This window comes from Manacus vitellinus, unplaced genomic scaffold (assembly GCF_001715985.3).
Source record: "Manacus vitellinus isolate BGI_N305 unplaced genomic scaffold, ASM171598v3 scaffold_81_pilon, whole genome shotgun sequence".
NCBI lineage: Eukaryota > Metazoa > Chordata > Aves > Passeriformes > Pipridae > Manacus > Manacus vitellinus.
In genome coordinates, this window is record NW_021940822.1 from 1092424 (window position 1) to 1111747 (window position 19324).

At 43.1% G+C, this 19324-nt stretch overlaps 1 protein-coding gene across 1 annotated transcript; it reads right to left on the bottom strand.

The window, feature by feature from the left end:
- Positions 1–343: 343 nt before the first annotated feature.
- On the bottom strand, positions 344–18972 carry ABHD12 (abhydrolase domain containing 12). Its single transcript, XM_029964850.1, has 12 exons — positions 18851–18972; positions 15600–15705; positions 13322–13441; positions 10727–10757; positions 8073–8118; positions 6707–6836; positions 5137–5174; positions 4873–4952; positions 3975–4057; positions 3194–3272; positions 2793–2920; positions 344–2314 (listed from the first exon to the last, which is right to left on the bottom strand). Exons 1-12 carry the CDS (start codon positions 18921–18923, stop codon positions 2275–2277), a joined length of 954 nt encoding a protein of 317 aa, XP_029820710.1. The 5' UTR covers positions 18924–18972; the 3' UTR covers positions 344–2274.
- Between the last annotated feature and the right edge of the window lie 352 nt (positions 18973–19324).

Here is a 19324-nt window from a genome sequence, read left to right on the forward strand (position 1 = left end):
CATGCTGACTATACGCACTGGGATGGGGGTCGCTGCGTTGGGTTTACCCTGCAAATGGCACACATGGCTCCTGTACTAGAAATCTCACAGACAGCTCCCATTTCCCCCATTTCCTGTGGAGAAGCAGAGCCTCAGCTGCAGACAGACTACAAGCACAGACCCTCTGGGCTCCAGGAGAGCCATTCCCCCCAGAGCTGGCAGCAGCCACAAAGATTTGCCCAGTCCCGGCTGCAAGCTCACCTCCCACACATAACCCTAGAGCAGCCTTGCCATGCCCCTGACAACACTGACCTGTTCAACCGGGGAAGAAGTCCCAAAAACTGCCAGATAAAACTGGTAACGCTGAAGTGATCAGCAGTCAATGCCTTTATTAAAACTACACCACTTTTAGATAAACATTTCAGTTTAAATTTCCAAACATATCACTGGCCTACTAACAGGAATGGCGGTGTTGGAATCACCCACACCACCAGTTCTCATGCTGGACTCCCAGCTCTGTCCCACAGGGGGAAGGCAGCCAGCCAGGCCCCAGCTCAGGCTGCACTTTGCCCCAAGCCAGCTGCCAGCAGCAGCATTAACTGGAATGTGTATGTTACTCTCCAGAGCCAGGTAATTGTTTCTCTTCTGTCAGTGCAATAAATTATGTTTGATGCACTTGTATTTAAGTGGCACAGCTAGCTTATGAGTATCACGGGTCAGAAACCTCTGGGACAACCACGCTAATGGCAGAATAATCTTGGTACAAGAACAAGCTAGTCTCTTTTGCAACTAGTATGAGCCTGCAGGTATAACTGGGATGCATGCTGAGCAGTTTATACTATGCTGTACACCCCTGAACAGACCCTTGAGGCAGCACAATTCACTCTGAGCACTAATGACTAAACCTACAGCACCTGGTACTGTCTGTATAGACTGATGGGTGGCAGGGCCAGATCCTAGTGAGTCAGTGTATGACCCTCTCCCATCTCAGAGCTCTTCAGTGGCATAAACAGCCCCTGTTCTAGCCTCAAGCAGGGCAAGGACATCCCCAGAACCTCTCCCTATGAGAAAGGCTCACTTCCACTTCTGTCTCCTGGATAATGTGCTTCGGCCATGGCTGTCAGAGGGGCTGAGATGTGCTACTGGGAGTGCACAGAAGGGAGGGGAAGGGAGAGATGGGGAGCAACACCCCAGATTTATTTTTGCATCAAGAACTACATACCACTGCCTGCTTTTAACTACAGTGGAACAGCATTGCTACCAGGAACCAGAAAACTTGACCTAAGGAGTTAAAAAGTAGTTGATGGAAAAAAAAAAACAACGAACACCCTTGCCCTTTCCACCAGAAAAGGAAGCACATGGCTGCCTGGGTGGGTACAGGGAAAATGGAAGACATCCATTCCCACAGCCTGGGCACACACTGTTCACGGAAGGGGAGATCAAACAAAAAAGTAATCTCATGCTTTCTGGCTTAAACACCCAAGTTTGCAATTTATATACATATGTCATTTCAATCCTAACAGGAAGTGCATGTGAAGAAGGGGAGGAGGTCCACAGAGCATTGCAAGATGGGAGCAGAAATGATGTTCAGAAGGAAAAGGGTATAGGAAAGATAAAAGGGCACTAACCTTTCCCATTAAATAGATGTTTCAAATGGAAGAACAAAAAAAAAAAAAGCCTTTCATTTTATTTCCAAATGTGTTCAATTACCCCAACACTTGCAGCACATTGTGACTGAAGAGCTAAATAAAAATACCTCTCACTACCTGGATCTTCCACATATTTGTAATTACAGCCACTTACCAAAAAGGAAAGGCAAAACATTTTCTAGAAAGAGAACACCTCAAACCCAAGCAGGACAACTGTGGTACGGAGATGTGGCAAAAGCCATTCACCTACAAATGAATCTCTACATGATCCAAAACCAGCAGCAATGTTTAAAAGTGAAACAAATATCCTTGGTCATGACACAGTGTCCTAGGAACATCTGTCCTCAGTGGTACCACGTTGGAATGGCCAGACTTTGCTGCGCTGACGTTTTTCATGATTTGGTACTGGCTCATGGGTTGTTATCACCCCTCTATCCGTGTCAAAAAAAGAAGCCAACATCTTCCTCTGCTATCACAGGTGCTGGAGTTGCCAAGGGTACACATCAGGACCGGAGTGGAAATCCCTGACCTTCTCTAATGCCAGGGATGGAAGAATGGCAGACTGACCCACAGGGAGCAGGGAAGAAAAGGAGAGAGAGAAAGGAAGAAAGAAAGGAAAATCTCTGTGCTGACAAGCAGCCATTCTTCACTGATGATGCTCATGTTCAGATTTTCCCAGGAATTCCCTAGGAAAGAAAATGACACAGCAGTGACACTCAGCTCTCCTATACTGGTGCATGCTACACCCTGCAGGTCTTCTCATTCCCCTGGCAAATACTATGGCTCAAGCATTTGCTGCTTGAGCTGCACAGGGGACAGCACTGAGCTTTGCTCTCACACCCATCAGTGGTTCCCACTAGAAGAGCCAAGCTGAAGCAACTGCTCTGCAAAGAGCTCCTCCAGAGTATCCAGCTTACAGCAAAGACATGGCACAGGGAAGTGTTCTCAGATTTCTGTGGCTCCCCTTCCCAAAACCTGCCTTGCAAGGAGGTGGAGAGCTCTGACTCTGTGCTAAGCCAGCCCAAGTATCTCACCCACTCTGGAGGCCAAAGGGCCTCTAGCTGCCCAATACACATCTCTCTTACACACGGGTGCATGTCACCATAAGCCCCAAGCCCCAGCCCCCCCTAAGGCAGGGGTGACCCCGGTCAGCAGGGCTGTTACCGCAGTATTCGAGGTAGCTCTGGACTCCTGTAGATGTACTTGTGCCGGTAGCCGAGGTCTGTGTGGAACGGAACAAACTGCACCTTGTAGTCTCGGAAACTCCGTGATGTTGCAGCGATGTTGTAAAGCTGAATGCAAGGGGAGGCAGGTGAGGGTTGTGTGTTACTCCAAACCTGCATCCCTCTCAGGGTTGGGTTATGGGCCCTGGCTTGAGCAGCTTTGATAGCTCTAGCTTCATTACACTACTGATTTGCCACCTCCAACAGCACAGAATCTGCAGTCCCTTTGGGCTATGTGTTTCTACATACACCTTTCTATCGCTGACTTTTTGCCTGGTTGGGATGTCATTCTATCCATACCCATTCCTCCCACCAGATCAGTTTGCAGAGCCACATGTGTACCTTTTTTCCCAGATGAAATGGTACCACTGGATCATCCTCAGCGTGAAGGATGAGCAGCGAACAGGAAATGTATTTCACACTGTAAAACAGACAATGTCACAAAGGCTTAGAGCAATCCCATCGTTCTCTAACACTAACATGTGCATTTTTAAGAAAACCGTAATGACAAACACATCCTGTGGGTTAAGTGCAATTCAAAACACTTATCTGGGTACCATTCATTTGATCTGTAGAAAATTTACTAATGAAAGGCATCCTCATAAAAACTATTTGCTGCTTATACCAGAGAAAAGTGGCTCAAGACACTGTAAAGCATAATCCCCACCAAGGTCTTCTTTCATTTCACTACTGGAAACTCACAAATGCTCAGACTCTTCAATCAAAGACTCAGTGAAAAGAGATAATGTGATTACAGGCAAGGTGGCTTATGCAAATGCACAGCAAAGAAATCTTCCCAAACCTTTCAGATTCCAATGCTACTATTTAATGTGTAACATGCACTTGAAAAGCATAAATCACATGAACCAAATCTGCATATCCCCGAGTGGTCTCTGTGCTCTCTGTTGCATCTGTCCTTATTAAGAACAATTAAAAAAGAAAGAACTTCACAGTGCAAAGTTGTGCTGCTCTCAGGGCTGTGAGAGTAACTGAAATCACTTCAGCAAGTGTAATGCTGCAACACATTAAAAAAAAAAAAAAGGCAGTCTGCTGTTTATCCTACTTGATGCTTGCCATAGCTCACTGCAGCCACAGCTGAAACCCCAACAAAGAAGGAACTCACTTCTCATCGTTTGCAAATTTAATTCCACTTGTTGTGATGGGGTCAAGGAAGAACCAGTCAAATCCAGGGAAGTATCTGTATATCTGAGAGGAAAAATGTGCATTAGTGGCAGGCCCCAGCAGGACAGTTAGTTATATGAACAGCGGTAACAGGGCAGTAACAGGGCAGGCCATTGCCATGCTGGTAACATCCCCTGCCTGCTGACTGTGCTCTCTGCAGTGAGATGGCCCATGTTTCCACCAGCATTATTTTTCCTCCACTGTTTCAGGCTCATCTTACCAGCCTGCTCAGGAGTAGGCACTTCAGGTGCTTGCATGGTCAAGGTCTCTAGGAATCATGCAGTACTGCTGGAAACAGTCTTCCTGGAAGAGCTTTAGCCCAGGGCACCTCAGCCAGCCTGGCTGCATCCCACACCTGGAGTGGGTGTCTGCTCAATTTGCTCCCATGCTGGATGGAAGAGGTGGCCACATTAGGGTGAACTCAACAGGGAAACCACATAAGTGCAAAGGATCCATGTGGATGGGGTAGAGACCAAGAGAAGCCCACCTCTGTCATTGCTATGCTCACACCCAAAGAATAGCCTCCTGCAACAGAGAAGCTACAACACAAAAAGAACGGGCTGTTCACTGCTGAGAGCAGAGTCTATCTTAACCCTCCCTAAATTTCCTGCCCTTTCTGATCCCAGTTTCTGTTTGCTTTCAGCAGGCTCCATACACGGCTCTGGTACTGCTTATTGTACTAGTGTTCCCAGGAGTTGTATTAAGTGTAGCTTATGTTTATTGATATCACCTCCGCCCCACAAGCCATGCAGTTAGCTCAGCTACAGCACTTCTGATGGTTAATTTCTAAGCATACAATTAATTACGTGCCACTAGTGCGAGAGTCACTGTGTACTTGCCACAGAAAAGGGGTGACTTCGTGCCTCCTCCCGTATGTTGGTGAATGGAGATTCCAGTATCAGGGCATCCGGGGGCGTTTCTGAAAAGCCGAAGGCAATGTGCTGAAATGTAGGGGTGCAGATAGCCAACAAGGTCAGGGTCTGCCTTATGAGAGCAGCTGCCACCACAATGCACCAAGAACAGCTTTGTCACAACCCCAAACATATCTGGGACGCCAGCAAGGCCTGTGCTGGGTGGGAAAAGCATCCAGGCACCACACTTACCTCTCTCACAAAGACGCCTCACTAGATTTGTTGCGACCCTGGAAAGAAGAACGAGCATTTAATTGGCACAGGCCCTCTGCAAAGCATCAGGCTCTGTAGATAGTCGGTGCCAAAGGTAAAAGTCAACTGACGTAACATTGACCCTTCACACTATCCAAGGTCTGGTCAGCCAGCCCACAATGACTTGGGTTCCCACCAGCCTCCCATACCCAACTGTCTCAAATGACATCAGGTGCCTGCATTTCAGTAAGCAAACAAGTCCAAGGAAGCAGCACATCATGCAGCCACACTTGGATGGACCTCCTTTCAGGTGGCTCTCAGGCTTCCAGCATATCCATGGCTGTGTGACACAGCCTCTTACTCACAGACCACAAGGGCTGAGCAAGAAAGAGGGGAACGCAGGGGTATAAGCAGAGGGGTGTTGTGTTTTAGGCAGCTGGAGTGCAGAGGCCCAGGGCTACACTGCAAGGAGTTTCCATAGCTAGGTCAGAAAACAGCAAGGTCTCCCCTATGCATCATCCTAATGGGACAGAGATATTTCTAAAGTTGCTGACTCCTCCAAGCACAGCATATTTCACAAACCTTAAACTCCAGACTGGCTGTGGTCACCAGGGAACTCAGCTGAGGACCATGGTCCCAGGACACTCTGATTGCAGTGCACTGGGAAATGCCACAAGCAAGCTCTGACCCAGAAAGGGATCCTGGACTGGGCAAAAAAATTTAGAGGAGGAGCCCAAGGAAAAGTGTTTGCCTTCACTCAAACAAAGCAGGATATTTAGTGTCACAGCAATGAAGACACACTATCCTGAATTACCTCCCTGTCCCTGCAATGCATTTGTTGCACAGCGAGGCAAGTTGTTGTGGGTTCACAGTTATCTGCAGAGCTCAACTCAAAGGTAACTCTTGTGTTTGCTTTCTGCTCCCCCGCAAATCAAAGAGGTAAGAGCGTGTGCTGCTGGCTGAACACAACTCACCTCCAGAGAGCAATGGAAAGGGAGGAAGCACAAAAGGAAAGTTAAAAATATGATGGCAAAGGTACTTGACACTTTGAACTTCCCTGTGCGAGGCATGACCACATAAATGTCATGGGTGGCCAGCAGTGTAGTCACGCAGGCATCTGCACAAGTACTGATTACACACAGCATGTTTACCAGGAGAGGAGGAAAACCTTTTGTAAGGACAAGTCACATGCATTATGTGGCTGGTCTGAGACACTCTTTCAGAGTATCAGAGAAGTCTGATGTTCTGCTCTGAAGGACATGCAGACACAGGTTCACCACAGGAAGAGATCAGTGCAGTCCCACTTTCTCTCTTTCTGCATTCTATTATTCCAAGTGTCTTTTCCAGTGTGACCCTCTGGGCAATGAAGGTTCAAGATCAATTGCTGCACAGTCATTCACTGTAGCCCTTCTCACTCTGTAGAGTACAAAGGGGAAGCTACCCTGCAGAAATTATGCCACAGATGCCAAGCCAAGCCATCCTGGGGATTACAGCAAACAGCACCTTCATCCAAGGTCAGTGTTTAATGTTTTTCAGAAACTGCTCAATTCCACTGAGATTAGACACTTACCCTGTTCCCAGGGAGTGTCCCCATATATAGACAGGGTTGTCTCCACTTCGTGCTTTTATCCAGTCAAAGACATGAAGGGCATCGTAGGTCATTCCCCTCTCTGACGGGCTGCCTATTGAATCACCCCAGCCTGAAACACAAATAGTCCTGCTAAGAATCACAAACTGGTCAGCAAAGCTCCTCCCTTGCAGCCCATCTGTGACTGCAAAGGGACCTGGGGCATAGGCAGTTTCTGTTCATTTCACTGTGCACCTCTACAGTTTGTGGCTGAAAGCCTTAACTGATCTGTAGTCATTTAATCAAGGTAACTGCTGGCTGACAAGGAGTTTTTGTGGATTTAGTCAACAACAAAACCAAGGACTGAATCTCAAACATCGCTACAATGGTGTTGTTGCACGTACCCATCTGCAACAGTCTGGCTTACTAACCTTCCCTGCTTTTGCATGCATGTAACCAATTTGTAAGTAGTCTCTAACAGCACAGGAATTGGATGCCTAGGGCCAAAGCCTAAGCACGTCTCACAAAGCTGTTGCGACATCAGTTTGTCTATGCTGTTCAGTCAGTGCCTTCAAGCAATTTTCCACCCTCCAGAGTGTTTTGGCTCTATCACTATTGCAGCACATCTACACATTGTATGCTAAGCAGCCAGCATCCCACATCCCTTCTGATACCTAATAAGCAGCCACAGAAGCAGCTGCCAGCAGGACTGAAAAACAGGGCAAGCTCCTACAAATAAACCTCTCCCAGATGTCTTTTTGATAAAAATGCAGTGGATTAATTTCTTTCCTGTATCTCCAGTGGCATTACACTGCAGCCACGGCTTAAACACTAAGAAGGTAGAAAAAGAGCAGCAGATGCCTGACTGCTGGTGGCAGAGTTGCGAAACAGTCATGGCTTCTGTTGAGTATGTTATCAATTGTTAGCAAACCATTTACTCTGTCTTATCTCACTCACAGTAATAGCAAGTTCAGTTCCCTGTGTGACCTCATGAAAGTCAACCAGATCATATCCGATGGAATACACCTAGGCAAGCATATTATATTCCACATGTGCACCTGGAGGGTGCCTCACCCTCTGCTCCTTAGCTCTCTAATCAACAAGCCCTGTGCATGAGGACAGACAGGAGCCAGAGTGCACCAAGCTGGACATTGGAAAGCAGTGCTACACAAAGGCACTGGAATGAAATTTCTGGAAATTCTTTGGATACCCAAAGAGAGGAAAAAAAGGAGTTAATAACCACATCTAATTAGCTGGCAGCAAGTTTTATAAAAGAACAGTTTCCATGAGATTAAAAAAAAAAAGACTGAACTCTGTTGATTGTACAGAAACATCTAAAGGTGTTTCATAATAAAAGAAGTCCACATACCTCGGTAGTCAAACGTCACCACATGGTACCCGAGGGAGCTGAGAACCTGGAGGGCAGAGAAACACGCAAAAACCCATCACAGACTTTCACACCAGCCATGCTCTTGCGTCAGGCCAACGTTATTGACATGTCAACTTACAGCTTTTCAGTGCAGCAGGCACAAAGCTTTCCAAACGCTAATCATCTCAGCCCACTGGTTTTACTCCATTTGTTTCCTGGACCTCATATCATGCTTCCTAAGATGTTGATTCTCCCTTTAACAGCTTTGCCCTTAAGATCTGCAGATATCCTACTGTTTCCCCTACAAAGACTTTCATGTCTTCCAGTGAAACAGTACAACTACTTCAATTATATTACTCAAATTGGCATAAATGTAAGCATAACACATAGAAGCCTATTTCAGAACACTTAAATGTATAGATCCAAAACGTGCAATTGCTCTATTGTGAATAGGTAATCCTAACAAAATCTGTTAAAAGCAAGTAAAAATACTCAATGTTAGATCAACTTACTTGGAAAAAGTGCCTTGGAAAAAACAATGCTAGCATTCCAAGCTACCATTGCTTGATATGAACCTAAGAGCTCTGTGGCAGATAAAAAAAAAAATCAACAAAAAGTCACAAAAGGATTAAAATGCTGTTGCTCTTGTGGTCTATGTATGATACGTGATTTAAAAAAGCCATCTTAGTATTATGCTATTTATGTGTAAATATAAAAACAACATTTTATTTCTAATGTAACTGAAATCTTAACAGCCTGAACAATTACTGTTACAAATTCAGATCTCATTACCACAGGGGAAAAAAAGAGGAAAATAAAATAATGTAGAGAAGAGGCGTGTTCAGATAAGTTGGCAGCTCAACTCCCTTGCTGAGAGGACTATGATGGTGATGGTTTCTCCCTCTTCCCTGATGTATCCATCCAGGGCTAATTTTCATATATTTTGGACATGCACTGGATGTTTCTCTCTTGTCATTATTAGAAGCACCAGCAAAAATGACAGCGTCCAAGCCTGTTTCATTCTGCTGGAATAAGGACGAATTTGGAGTTTCTGGAGTGGTACATAAAAACATTGCCCTGATTTTGTTTGTAACACTACCTGCGTGAGAACTGTTACTATTCGCATTGAAGTTACTGCTCTCCCATGTAATTATAGAATGCTCAGCAAAAGTAAAACAAACCTGGTTGTTAGGCTACATCTGCTTGGCATGCAACATTCACTACCTTCAGGGTTCACTGCGCAACGAGTTGGACCTGCAGCATTGCAGCTGGGCTAGTGTTTGTTGCAGTTTTCTAAATAACACTCCTAGTGGTACTGGGACTATTGCACTGTGCAAATGAAATGACACCTGTGAGCTGAGCATTACTTCTAAAGGAGTAGTAAAAATATTAGAAGCACCAGCAAAAATGACAGCATCCCAGCCTGTTTCATTCAGCTGAAAAAAGCACAAATTTGGAGTTTCTGGAGTGGTTCCGGCAAGCCTATGTGCGTGTTCACGTATGAGTAACTGACTGAAAAAGACAAACTAAGCAACTTGCCTGGATGTTCTCAGAAGCAAAGAATACCACACTCAGGAACAGAAACTTTGTGTTTCAGTAAACTGTGTTCTCCATATGTGTACATACAGAAACACACTGAGTATTATGAAGCACTGCTACTCTTGTCCCTCAAAATCAGAAACAATTCCTCTGCCTGTCTTGGCCAGCATAAAATGCATTGCAGCATAGGCTGGCTCCCAGAAAAATGACCAAACAGATCACTATACATGGCAGTCTCCTCAACCAATTTTCTGCAATCAGCTCATCCTTTTTTCTTAAAGGAAATATAACCTGCCTCCTTGGGGTTGCCAAACAGTATTTTCTAACCAATCTGAATTTAAAAAAGACTTTGCAGCAGGGGATCTCGTATTGCATTGCAATAAAACTTTATGAGTGCCAACACTGACACAAATTATAAAGAGGAGGAAATGACAGCTAAATCCCCAGGAAAAACATAGACTCAGACCCCTCCAAAATGAGCCAGCAAAAAGAATTACGGTTCTTTTAGAAACAAAATACGAGGCCAAGAAATTGTGTTTGAGAATTTCAGCCAAAAGAGAGTTTAATAAAATACATTACCCCAAAAGTCACTAGACAAAACACTCAAAGCAACTGAGGCTCTTGTTCTCGCATAACAGACCATAGTGCTACATCTGGGAAATTCATTAGGTTTTGTACAAAACCTTCTGCACTGGAGATGGCACCACTCATACAAATGCACTGTGCCATGAGGAAGGAGAAAAACAAGACTGAATGCTCTTAAATGGTATCTTAAATTAGTACACTACGTTAATCAGTCAAATTGTGGCTGCAATTAAATAAAAATTTTGATTTTTCCAATAAACTATGTTGTGAAAGTATTCCTGTCAAAGAACCTGATTAGCTCAGTTGGATCTGGCAGTTAACATCAGCAAATAGAAGACTTTTCAAGTATCTTTGAATATGTGGAAGTGTGCTCACAGCTTACCTTTTCCCATACAGGCTTCCTGTTTAAAGGAGACTAAGAGCCCAAGGTCTGTGCCTGTTGGTAGTGGGCTTTTATGAGCAGTCCTCTCAATTATGTGCACATCTGATGTGTTAATGCAACTGCTTGGACAGCACACACAGCCACTTACCTTGTAAAGCTCCACACGGTGATCCCCTCCTCTGGCAAGAGTGATTCATGAAGAGGAGGGAAAAAAAAATGAAAACAAAACAAAACAAACAACCACATGTGAGCATTTAAGTTTCCAGAAACATATTTTCCCATTCGCCTCAGGCAATTTAAGACAAACATGCCAAAACCAAGAAACGCCATAACTGCTTCGTCACAGGCTTCAAGGAGACAGCAAGGCTTTGCTGAGCTATGCAGGACATAATTTTGAAGTCAACTTCTCCCTGTAAACCTTGCCTCACAGCAGGAAAAGATGAACTTTTCCACCCAGTCTCCTATCCACCTTTTCCAAAGACTGTAATACATCCGAAAGAGCCTGTCCCTGTTGGCTTTGCAGACCCTGAGCTCTTGCCACCAGTGTTGCCACAGCCAGTAGCCCCTGCTCTCCCAGGTGTGATGCTGGCAGCAGACCTCATGACATTAACCCAATCAGCTGGTCCTTGGATTTTCTCACCTGGCTCCAAACACAGGGAAAGAAGGGACATGTGCAAAAGACTGAGCAGAGAAAAACAGAGTTGAATACTGTAAATAAGTTCAGGAGAAAAATCTGCTTAAAGTTTCAGGGTTTTATATATACAAATTGAAACCTAGACAATAAAATGGAAAGGAATGTGAATGTGCCATTACATACTTTAAAATATATGCACAAAATGAAATGGCTATTCCACATTCAAACTTTAGTCTAGTATTGATATAAGAGTAAATTTACTCTTGCATTTATATGAAAGTTCTAAAACATTCACACTATGACTGTTTTGGTCAGTGCAGCCTCTAAATCAAAAAGCCAAATACCTAAGGCAGTCAAAAACACTCAGGGCAAAATGCAATGGTTGCTTGTAGGTAATTTTGAATAATACAAGCCTGAAGAAGATGATCCACTTGCTTGAAAAGTCACCTTTGACATGCACACATTGGTGACTTTTCATGCTTTCCTCAAAGTGTAACAGAGGAATTTTTTCTAAGGGGACCAAGTAAACAAAACATTTTTGCCACAGCCCCAGATCACTCAGGCAAACTAGAAAGCCAAGGTAGTGCCTTTTACTTATGGTTAATGCAGGCTGCACCAGTAAAGCAGCCCAGTAAAGCGACAGAATGTGCAGCATAGAAACACACAGCAACAGATATTAAATCTGAAATAGCAGCGCCAATGCACCTCCAGCTTCTCCAGTACACAGAGTAAAGCGAAATGTGAAATATGTTGTTGATTCATAGCTCAGTACTTTATCTCAGTAGCACTTGGGGGAGCCAAGAAGTAAATCTAATCAATACACACACAAGAGAGATACTGGTCCCAAACTGCCACCATTAAGCTGCAGAATAGCTTCCATTAGTGTAATTTGTTACACCCAATAAAGGCAAAAAAACAATTTCAGCAGTATTTGAAAAATAATACTACAATTTGATTAAACCTTGTAATGCATGGCTAAAACAGAGTTCCTTTACATCATGGAACTTGTTTTTCTGCAACGTTTCTGCTCTTGCAGAGCATCTGTGGGCAGACATCAGCTTCAAAAGAACATGCACTGGCACTCAAAACTCAGAAGGTGGTCGATACTCTTTTGTAAAATGCATATTTGTAAGGAAAAAGACCATGTTCTAATAAACGAACAAAAGCTCTGTAACACATGGAGATGTGGCAGTAAGAACACTGTGCTGAGAAATATCCAAGAAGCTTCACACTGCACTTATGGTTTCTAGCATCCAACAAAAAGTATAGAAAACTATCCTACTACCTTAGCTGATACACAGTCAACTACAAAATTACAAATTTTAGAGATGCTCCTGTTCCAGACAAATGTCCTCTACGTATGCAATAATGAAACAAGATCGGCACACGACCATCCTCTTTCCTTCTGATTTTCCTTCCTCTTAATGTGTTCACTACTAAAATAAACTCACAAAAGGAAGTGGAATGTTTATTTAATGTTTGCAAGTAACATATACAGAAGCACTAATACTATCCCATGTCTCGATTCAGAAACTACTATACTGAAAAGTACTTCTCACTACCTGATTTAGAGAGGGTCACAGCCTCCTGGCTTCTAGCAGAGGATACAAGGTAAATTACAATATCAAATATCTCTGATAACTGCAATAAATCCATATTCAATAAATGTTCTATGAAACGATCCCTCCCCATAAGTACCTTCTTTTAAAAGGAGAGACACCAAACTGATTTTAGATTTTATTTTGGTTTTAATCATAAAATAGTTTGGGTTGGAAGGGACCTTTAAAGGCCATGTAACCCAAACCTCCTACAACAAGCAGGGGGTTTCTTCAACTAGATCAGTTTGCTCAGAACCCCATCCAGCCTGACCTTAAATGCTTCCGGGGATGGGACATCTTCCACGTTTCTGGGCAACCTGTTCCAGCGTTTCACCACTCTCATTGTAAACATTGTTCCTTATATCTAATCAAAATCAACCCTCTTTTAGTTTAAACCCACTATCCCTTGTCCTATCGCTATAGGCCCTAAGAAGGTTTTCTCCATCTTTCTTAATGTGCTGAAGGTGTGGCAAACCAGGAAAACACATCACGAAACTGTTTTGTGCCTCACCTTGTTCCCGCATTGCCGTGCAAGTAGAGGATTACAGGATGGTTGGAGCCCAAAGCCTCTTCAAACCACAACTGGTCCTTCCCTCGAGCATTCTTCCATAAGGCTGCAGGGACTGTGTGCCTGTATACAAAAGGAAAATTTACATTGTCTGCTGCTACTCAACATTCAAGTGTCTGCCACTTGAATTTTGAGTTTTTCTGATCAACTCATTAACTCAGGATTACACACCTCACACACACTTTTCACAAAATTGTCATGATTAACTGACAAATGGCCAAATTTAAAAGGCAGTGGCTATAGTTTATTTCTATATTTTCATCTCCATCACCACTGCCTTCAAAACTGAGGTCTGTGCAAGGCATCAAACTTCACAGGCAACCCCAAAGCACAATTACCGAACTTCCTGCTGCTCTGGAGAAATCTCAATTCCTCAGCTTTTATGGTACTTAATTACTTCAATTAACATACTTATACACCATAAACAAGATCCACTGCTAGGTCAGCAGATGTTCAGAATAATCAAAGTCAGCTGGGTTTGGAAAGAATGTTCGGTGAGTAAGAGGCATATCTGACTCTACAGCCAATCTGAGGAAAAGGAAGAGTTCAGGGTATGATGAGAAGATCATGTGCTTTGTTTTCAGACACAAGGTTCTTGAAGGTATAACATTTTAGCTGAAAAAGCTACAATCTAGAAGAGCCAGGAATTTTTAACTCACAGCTGTTCTTCTGTAGATAATGTAGCTGGGCAACCTGCTAGAAAGAATTCAACACTGGTGGAACCAAAGAGGAATGACAGACTGAACAGAAGGTTAGATAATTACTCTAGAATACAAATACTAAAAGCAAGTACATGCCCCAAACCATCTCAGTTGTTGAGAAGGGGGCTAGCTTACAGCTACCAGAAGTAACTTAAGTATTCATATGCCTTTCTCCTTGACAGACAGACAAGCTCCCACCTATCACACTATCCTCCCAGATAAAAAGCTCAGAGACAAACTAACACAGGGGGGAAACAATGTAAAAAATCTACTTGCATGCATGCAGTCAGCGGATACTGAGTTCTCAAGGAGGTAAGAAGCCTCAATAACTGTAGGACTCACAAATTCTCCAACTGTTCTACCCCAAGACTCTTGCAAGCCTATGAACAAAGCAGGCTAAGGACTTTGTTTCAGAAGTATACCAAACACAAGACCTACACTGGTATTAAAAAACAAGGTTCAAAACTTTTCTGAAAACCTCTCAAAAAATCAAGACATAAACTCTGAATTGCCACCACAAGTCGGAAGTTTTGTTTCAATAAAGATACATAGTATGCTTGTAAGGGAAATAAAATACTAATCTCAATACTGCAATACAAGCTTATTTAACATCTTAAGAGGTGGGATTTTAATTGTCCAAGTGAAGAATGAAACCACTATTTATCAGCCTACCCTGGAAAGACCTAAGTATTCAAGTTTTAACTATGTCTTTCATCAAAATTTACTTATAGGAAAGGAACTGTCTTGATGTAGTAGGATATCACTATCCCATTCAAAAGGTCATACACCCTGTGAAGAGAAAATCTCTACTTCATTAGAGGACATATCAAAGGTACACACACAACTAAAAACTCCAAATCCTACAGCTTACAGATCAAACATCATTGGCTGTATTAAGGAACACTGCCTTCCCTCCATACCTGACATGATCTTGGGTAACAAGGAGCTAAAATGAATTGTCCTTGCCTGGGACCAGAAAATCATCTTTGTGAGAGAGGAATGACAAGTGAACTCCAACACTGTCACTTGTTTTGTTAAGAGAGTAAACTGTGTGTTCTGCTCTCACCCACTCTCCAAATCTTACATATGTTTTATACACAGAATATTCTTCCTCCTACTCTGAACACTTTGATCCTCTTTTCCTATCTTCCTTCACATCTATTGTGCAAAACAAAATATGAACAGCAGTTGAATGACAAAACGTCTAACTCCTTGTGTCTTGCCTGATATGGAGGTACAATCTCTGTAGTAATGCAGACCTGTAACCTTTATGACTCCAAATTATGAAGTTTCTCTGAATGCACAAGTTGTCCGACCATAATTCATGCATTACTGATCCAAGTTCAGATGAGCTCTAGATATTTGCATACCTTTCAACCTGAACTTGGTCACTTGGCAGATGAAAATACAAACATCCACAAATGAGAGCATGCACAGCAAAAAGACTGGATAGGCAAGACTGAGAACAAAAAGAAGGATAAAGATGCATGGCATATACTTCACAGAACAGGCTTCCTTACCACACTCCGATGGTTACGTCCTCCTCTGGCTGCAGGTAATAATTGCAGGTATGGTTTAAACCTTGATCCTGTGGTCTTTTCAAGTCAATGAAATATGGGACCCTCACTGAAACGATAAAAAGGATATGAAACCTTTTAATTTTAATTTTTACCTTTATTTTCTTACTGCTTAACCAAGGCACTGGAGAGTTTTACAAACTGGTCCATGGTGCTGGGAAGATCTTATTCTTTTTGTGTAAAAGGATGCACTGGCTACAACTGTGATTAAAACATAAATAGCAAAGAAAGTAAGGTAAGAAGACACAAGCAACCATCAAAAAACCAAGGAGCAGGCTAAAATTAAGAGAAGGTGGGGGAGAGAGACAAAGCCTCCTCTGATATGTATTTAATCATCTCTGCCCAGTCTGCATCAATGGGATGGGTTAGCTGATTTGGCAAACTTATGATTCAGTTTTTTCCCATAAAATTGAGCTACACTACGGCAGTACCAGGAAGTATGTCTCCTTGAAACTTAGTGGCATAACAATGAACATACCAAAGCTTTTGTGCTTTTGACATAAAAAGCAGCACTGACAATTGTGACAGTCAAATCTCGCTTCACTGTCTAAAAAATCATTAAACTTTACACAAACATGAAAACCGAAGCAGAAGACAGCTGATGACAAATCTGGACCCTCAGACTGCAAATCTATACCTATGCAAGTCTGTTTGCTCATATGCAAAAGCATGTGGAAGAGTCCCAGACAAACCATGCATGCCACCAGAGACCTGTTGGGCGACTGTGCTGTCACCACAGAACTCAACAACACTCTCACAAGGGCAGTGGATGCTCCAGGAGGATGGCAAGTTCTGCAGTTGAAGTCTGGACAGGCACACAAGTCACTTCTAGCAGTGCTCTGGGAAAACTATTCAACTTCTCCATTGCCTGGATTTTCCCATTTGCGAAATCTCTTATGACTTTCTTGCTAGATTTTGTATGACGAAGACACGAACAGGAACATACCAGTGTTAGTCATAGGGGCCAGGGAAGTATCTATCTCAAAGCAAGAGAAAAATATAGAGGGACAGGCAATTTTTATGTATGGCACTTATCACTGGCATCTATTCTATACACAGACAAACAGATCATCATCAGAATCAGACATCCCATGGAGATTTAGCACATAAAGGATGTTTTTAGTCGCAGAGGTATTTGGCATCAGTCACAACATATCAAATGACAAAAATCACATGATTTATGAATCATACTGATACACTAAATCTGACCTAGTCTGTATTTATGCTTGTAGAAATCTCATTTTTCTGAAGACCTCTAGGAGACAGCTTGAGATCTCTACCCACATGCCCATGTATCTCATAACCTAGTGTTGAGGAAACTTTCCTGTCTGACCATTCAGGACCACTCTGGCAATCACACTTCCACCACCCCTGACTTTCACCATTGGGACTAAAGCCCACAGTGGGCAGCTCCAGTGAACCCACAGGTGCCCTGTTTGACTCTCACCTCACTGGCAGATGAGTCCTCCTCACCACTTCAGCCCCGGGTTTCTTGTAGCAGTCCCACATGTCTGGTTCCTCAAAGTAATTTAACTGTGGTGACACCGTAACATCTTGAGCTGGTGTACCCAGGGAGGGACACCCAAAAAAGGAATCCCCAGGATACTGTACCTTCACAGTCTGTACACTTGCTCCAGTGGTGATATTTGGTCTGGGGTCTTCTCATTCATTGGCTCCTGCAGAGTCTCTTGGTGACCAGCCACCCCCTGGCAGGCACCATAGGTCTCTGTGCCCTTTGTCAGGCAAAGGGTCAACACCAGGTCACGGCCACTTGCTGGGGGTTCCTGACATTTCCCCCCACCCAGGGCATAACCAGCTACGGGCTTACACACTAGCTACCTGACAAGGTGTGTTCCTCCGCAGTGGAACAAATCCAGACATTGGTTTGTTGGCAACAGTGGGAGCACAGCTACCAATTCATCTTTAGTACCTCAACAAATGGAAACACTTTTTGGTGAAGCTCTGTGATACTGTTTTGGAAGCAAATCCCGAACTACACAGGAGGAGAAAAAAGATGGTTGAAGAGTAGTGATTTACACTCAGGAGATTAAAATATGACAGGCCAAACCCTACACCACTCCTCTGAAGGAGAAACATCATTCTCCAGTGCAGAAGAATTACTCAATATGTCAGGGTATTTCTAATGCATGTGTTAGAATGCACTTTGTATTAAGGCAAATAGTTTTCATGGGACTATTGTCACAAATAAAAGGAACAGGACCAACACTGCACTAGTACTTGCACTGCTAGAAAGAGTTATAGGACAATTGTTTCAGTCACTTGGGAACGAATAGAGGCAGGAACTTCAGGGAGATCTAACAAAGCCCTGCAAGAGCAAATTAAAATCATCATTGAAACCTGCATTATTCAGGTTACCTAGCTGTCAGTTCTGACCATCAAGGCACAGGAGCTGGCCCACACGTGTGCACACTTCACAGCAATCATGACCCAAGGTGTTAGAATATACAAAGCATGCACTCAAAATGACACAAATTATACAAAAACAATGTATCTATATTTAGTCCTTCTAGCTACTACAGTCAAAGGAAGATATTTTCCAAAATTTCATTACAACATAACTCAGGTTTAAAGACAGATTTAGGTTGCAAAGTAGTATCTCTCATACAGCAATGTTCCATCATTGTCCACCCTGTAGATGCTTAGGCCTGTCTCCGTGACCTGGGAACTGAGCCAGCTCGCCAGACCCACTATAGCCTTTGAATTTGGTTAAATTAGTGGTAAACAGACATAAGGAAAACATGCAATCTGACTGCATCAACAGACCTCTTCTGTTTCAATCAGAATATTCTCTTAAAATGCTTCCAGGTGAAGACTCACTGCCTGGAAAACAATTCACTGGATTTCATTTCATTTGCTTGCTATCTATTCATGCAACTTTGTTGAACCCTTCAGAAACATGCATCTGACATATTGCACAGTTTTCCTGAAGGATACCCTTTTGGCTGGAAAGTTGGCTTCAGTTTGATCACTATATTTATACAAAGACATGCTACAACAACCACCAGGGCCACTGAGTATGCTTTCCAAACCACAGCCTGGAAATCTTACAACTTGTGAAAGTTCATGTCCTTCCCAAGCTGTACATATACAGGGTGAAAGTGAAGGCAGACAAATGGAAGACAGACACTCCTCCCCTTCTCCCCTCACCCACCTCAGCAGACCGAGTCACTTACCAAAGTTTAGGAAGACCAGCTTTGCCTGAATAGCAGGGCAAAGTTTTACTAGAAATGGGATGGCTATGTACATTCCCAGCAACCAGATTATTAACTTCCGCAATCGAAACCATAATCCGTATCGCCTGTATAAAAGAAAAAAAAAAAAAAGAGAGGAAGACAGGCCTGAATATAGTAGGAATTTTATGGAGTAATTTTGACAATTATCTGTGTGCTTGGTGTATTTGAAAATCTGGTCATTTACTCTTTAAACAAAACCTAATTTTAAATAGTTTATGTAGCCTCAGTTGTTTGAGACAAGCAGAAGTAACCAAACTACCAGCTGACGATATGCAGCTTAGAAAAAGGGAACAGAAACTCTGTACTGGTTATATTTTAAAGGACTCTGTAACAAGAGCTTTTTTTTTTTCCTGCTCTTTTAACAGATTTCAGGATCTCTAGAATGCATATCACATGACTGTTTCCAAAATGTAG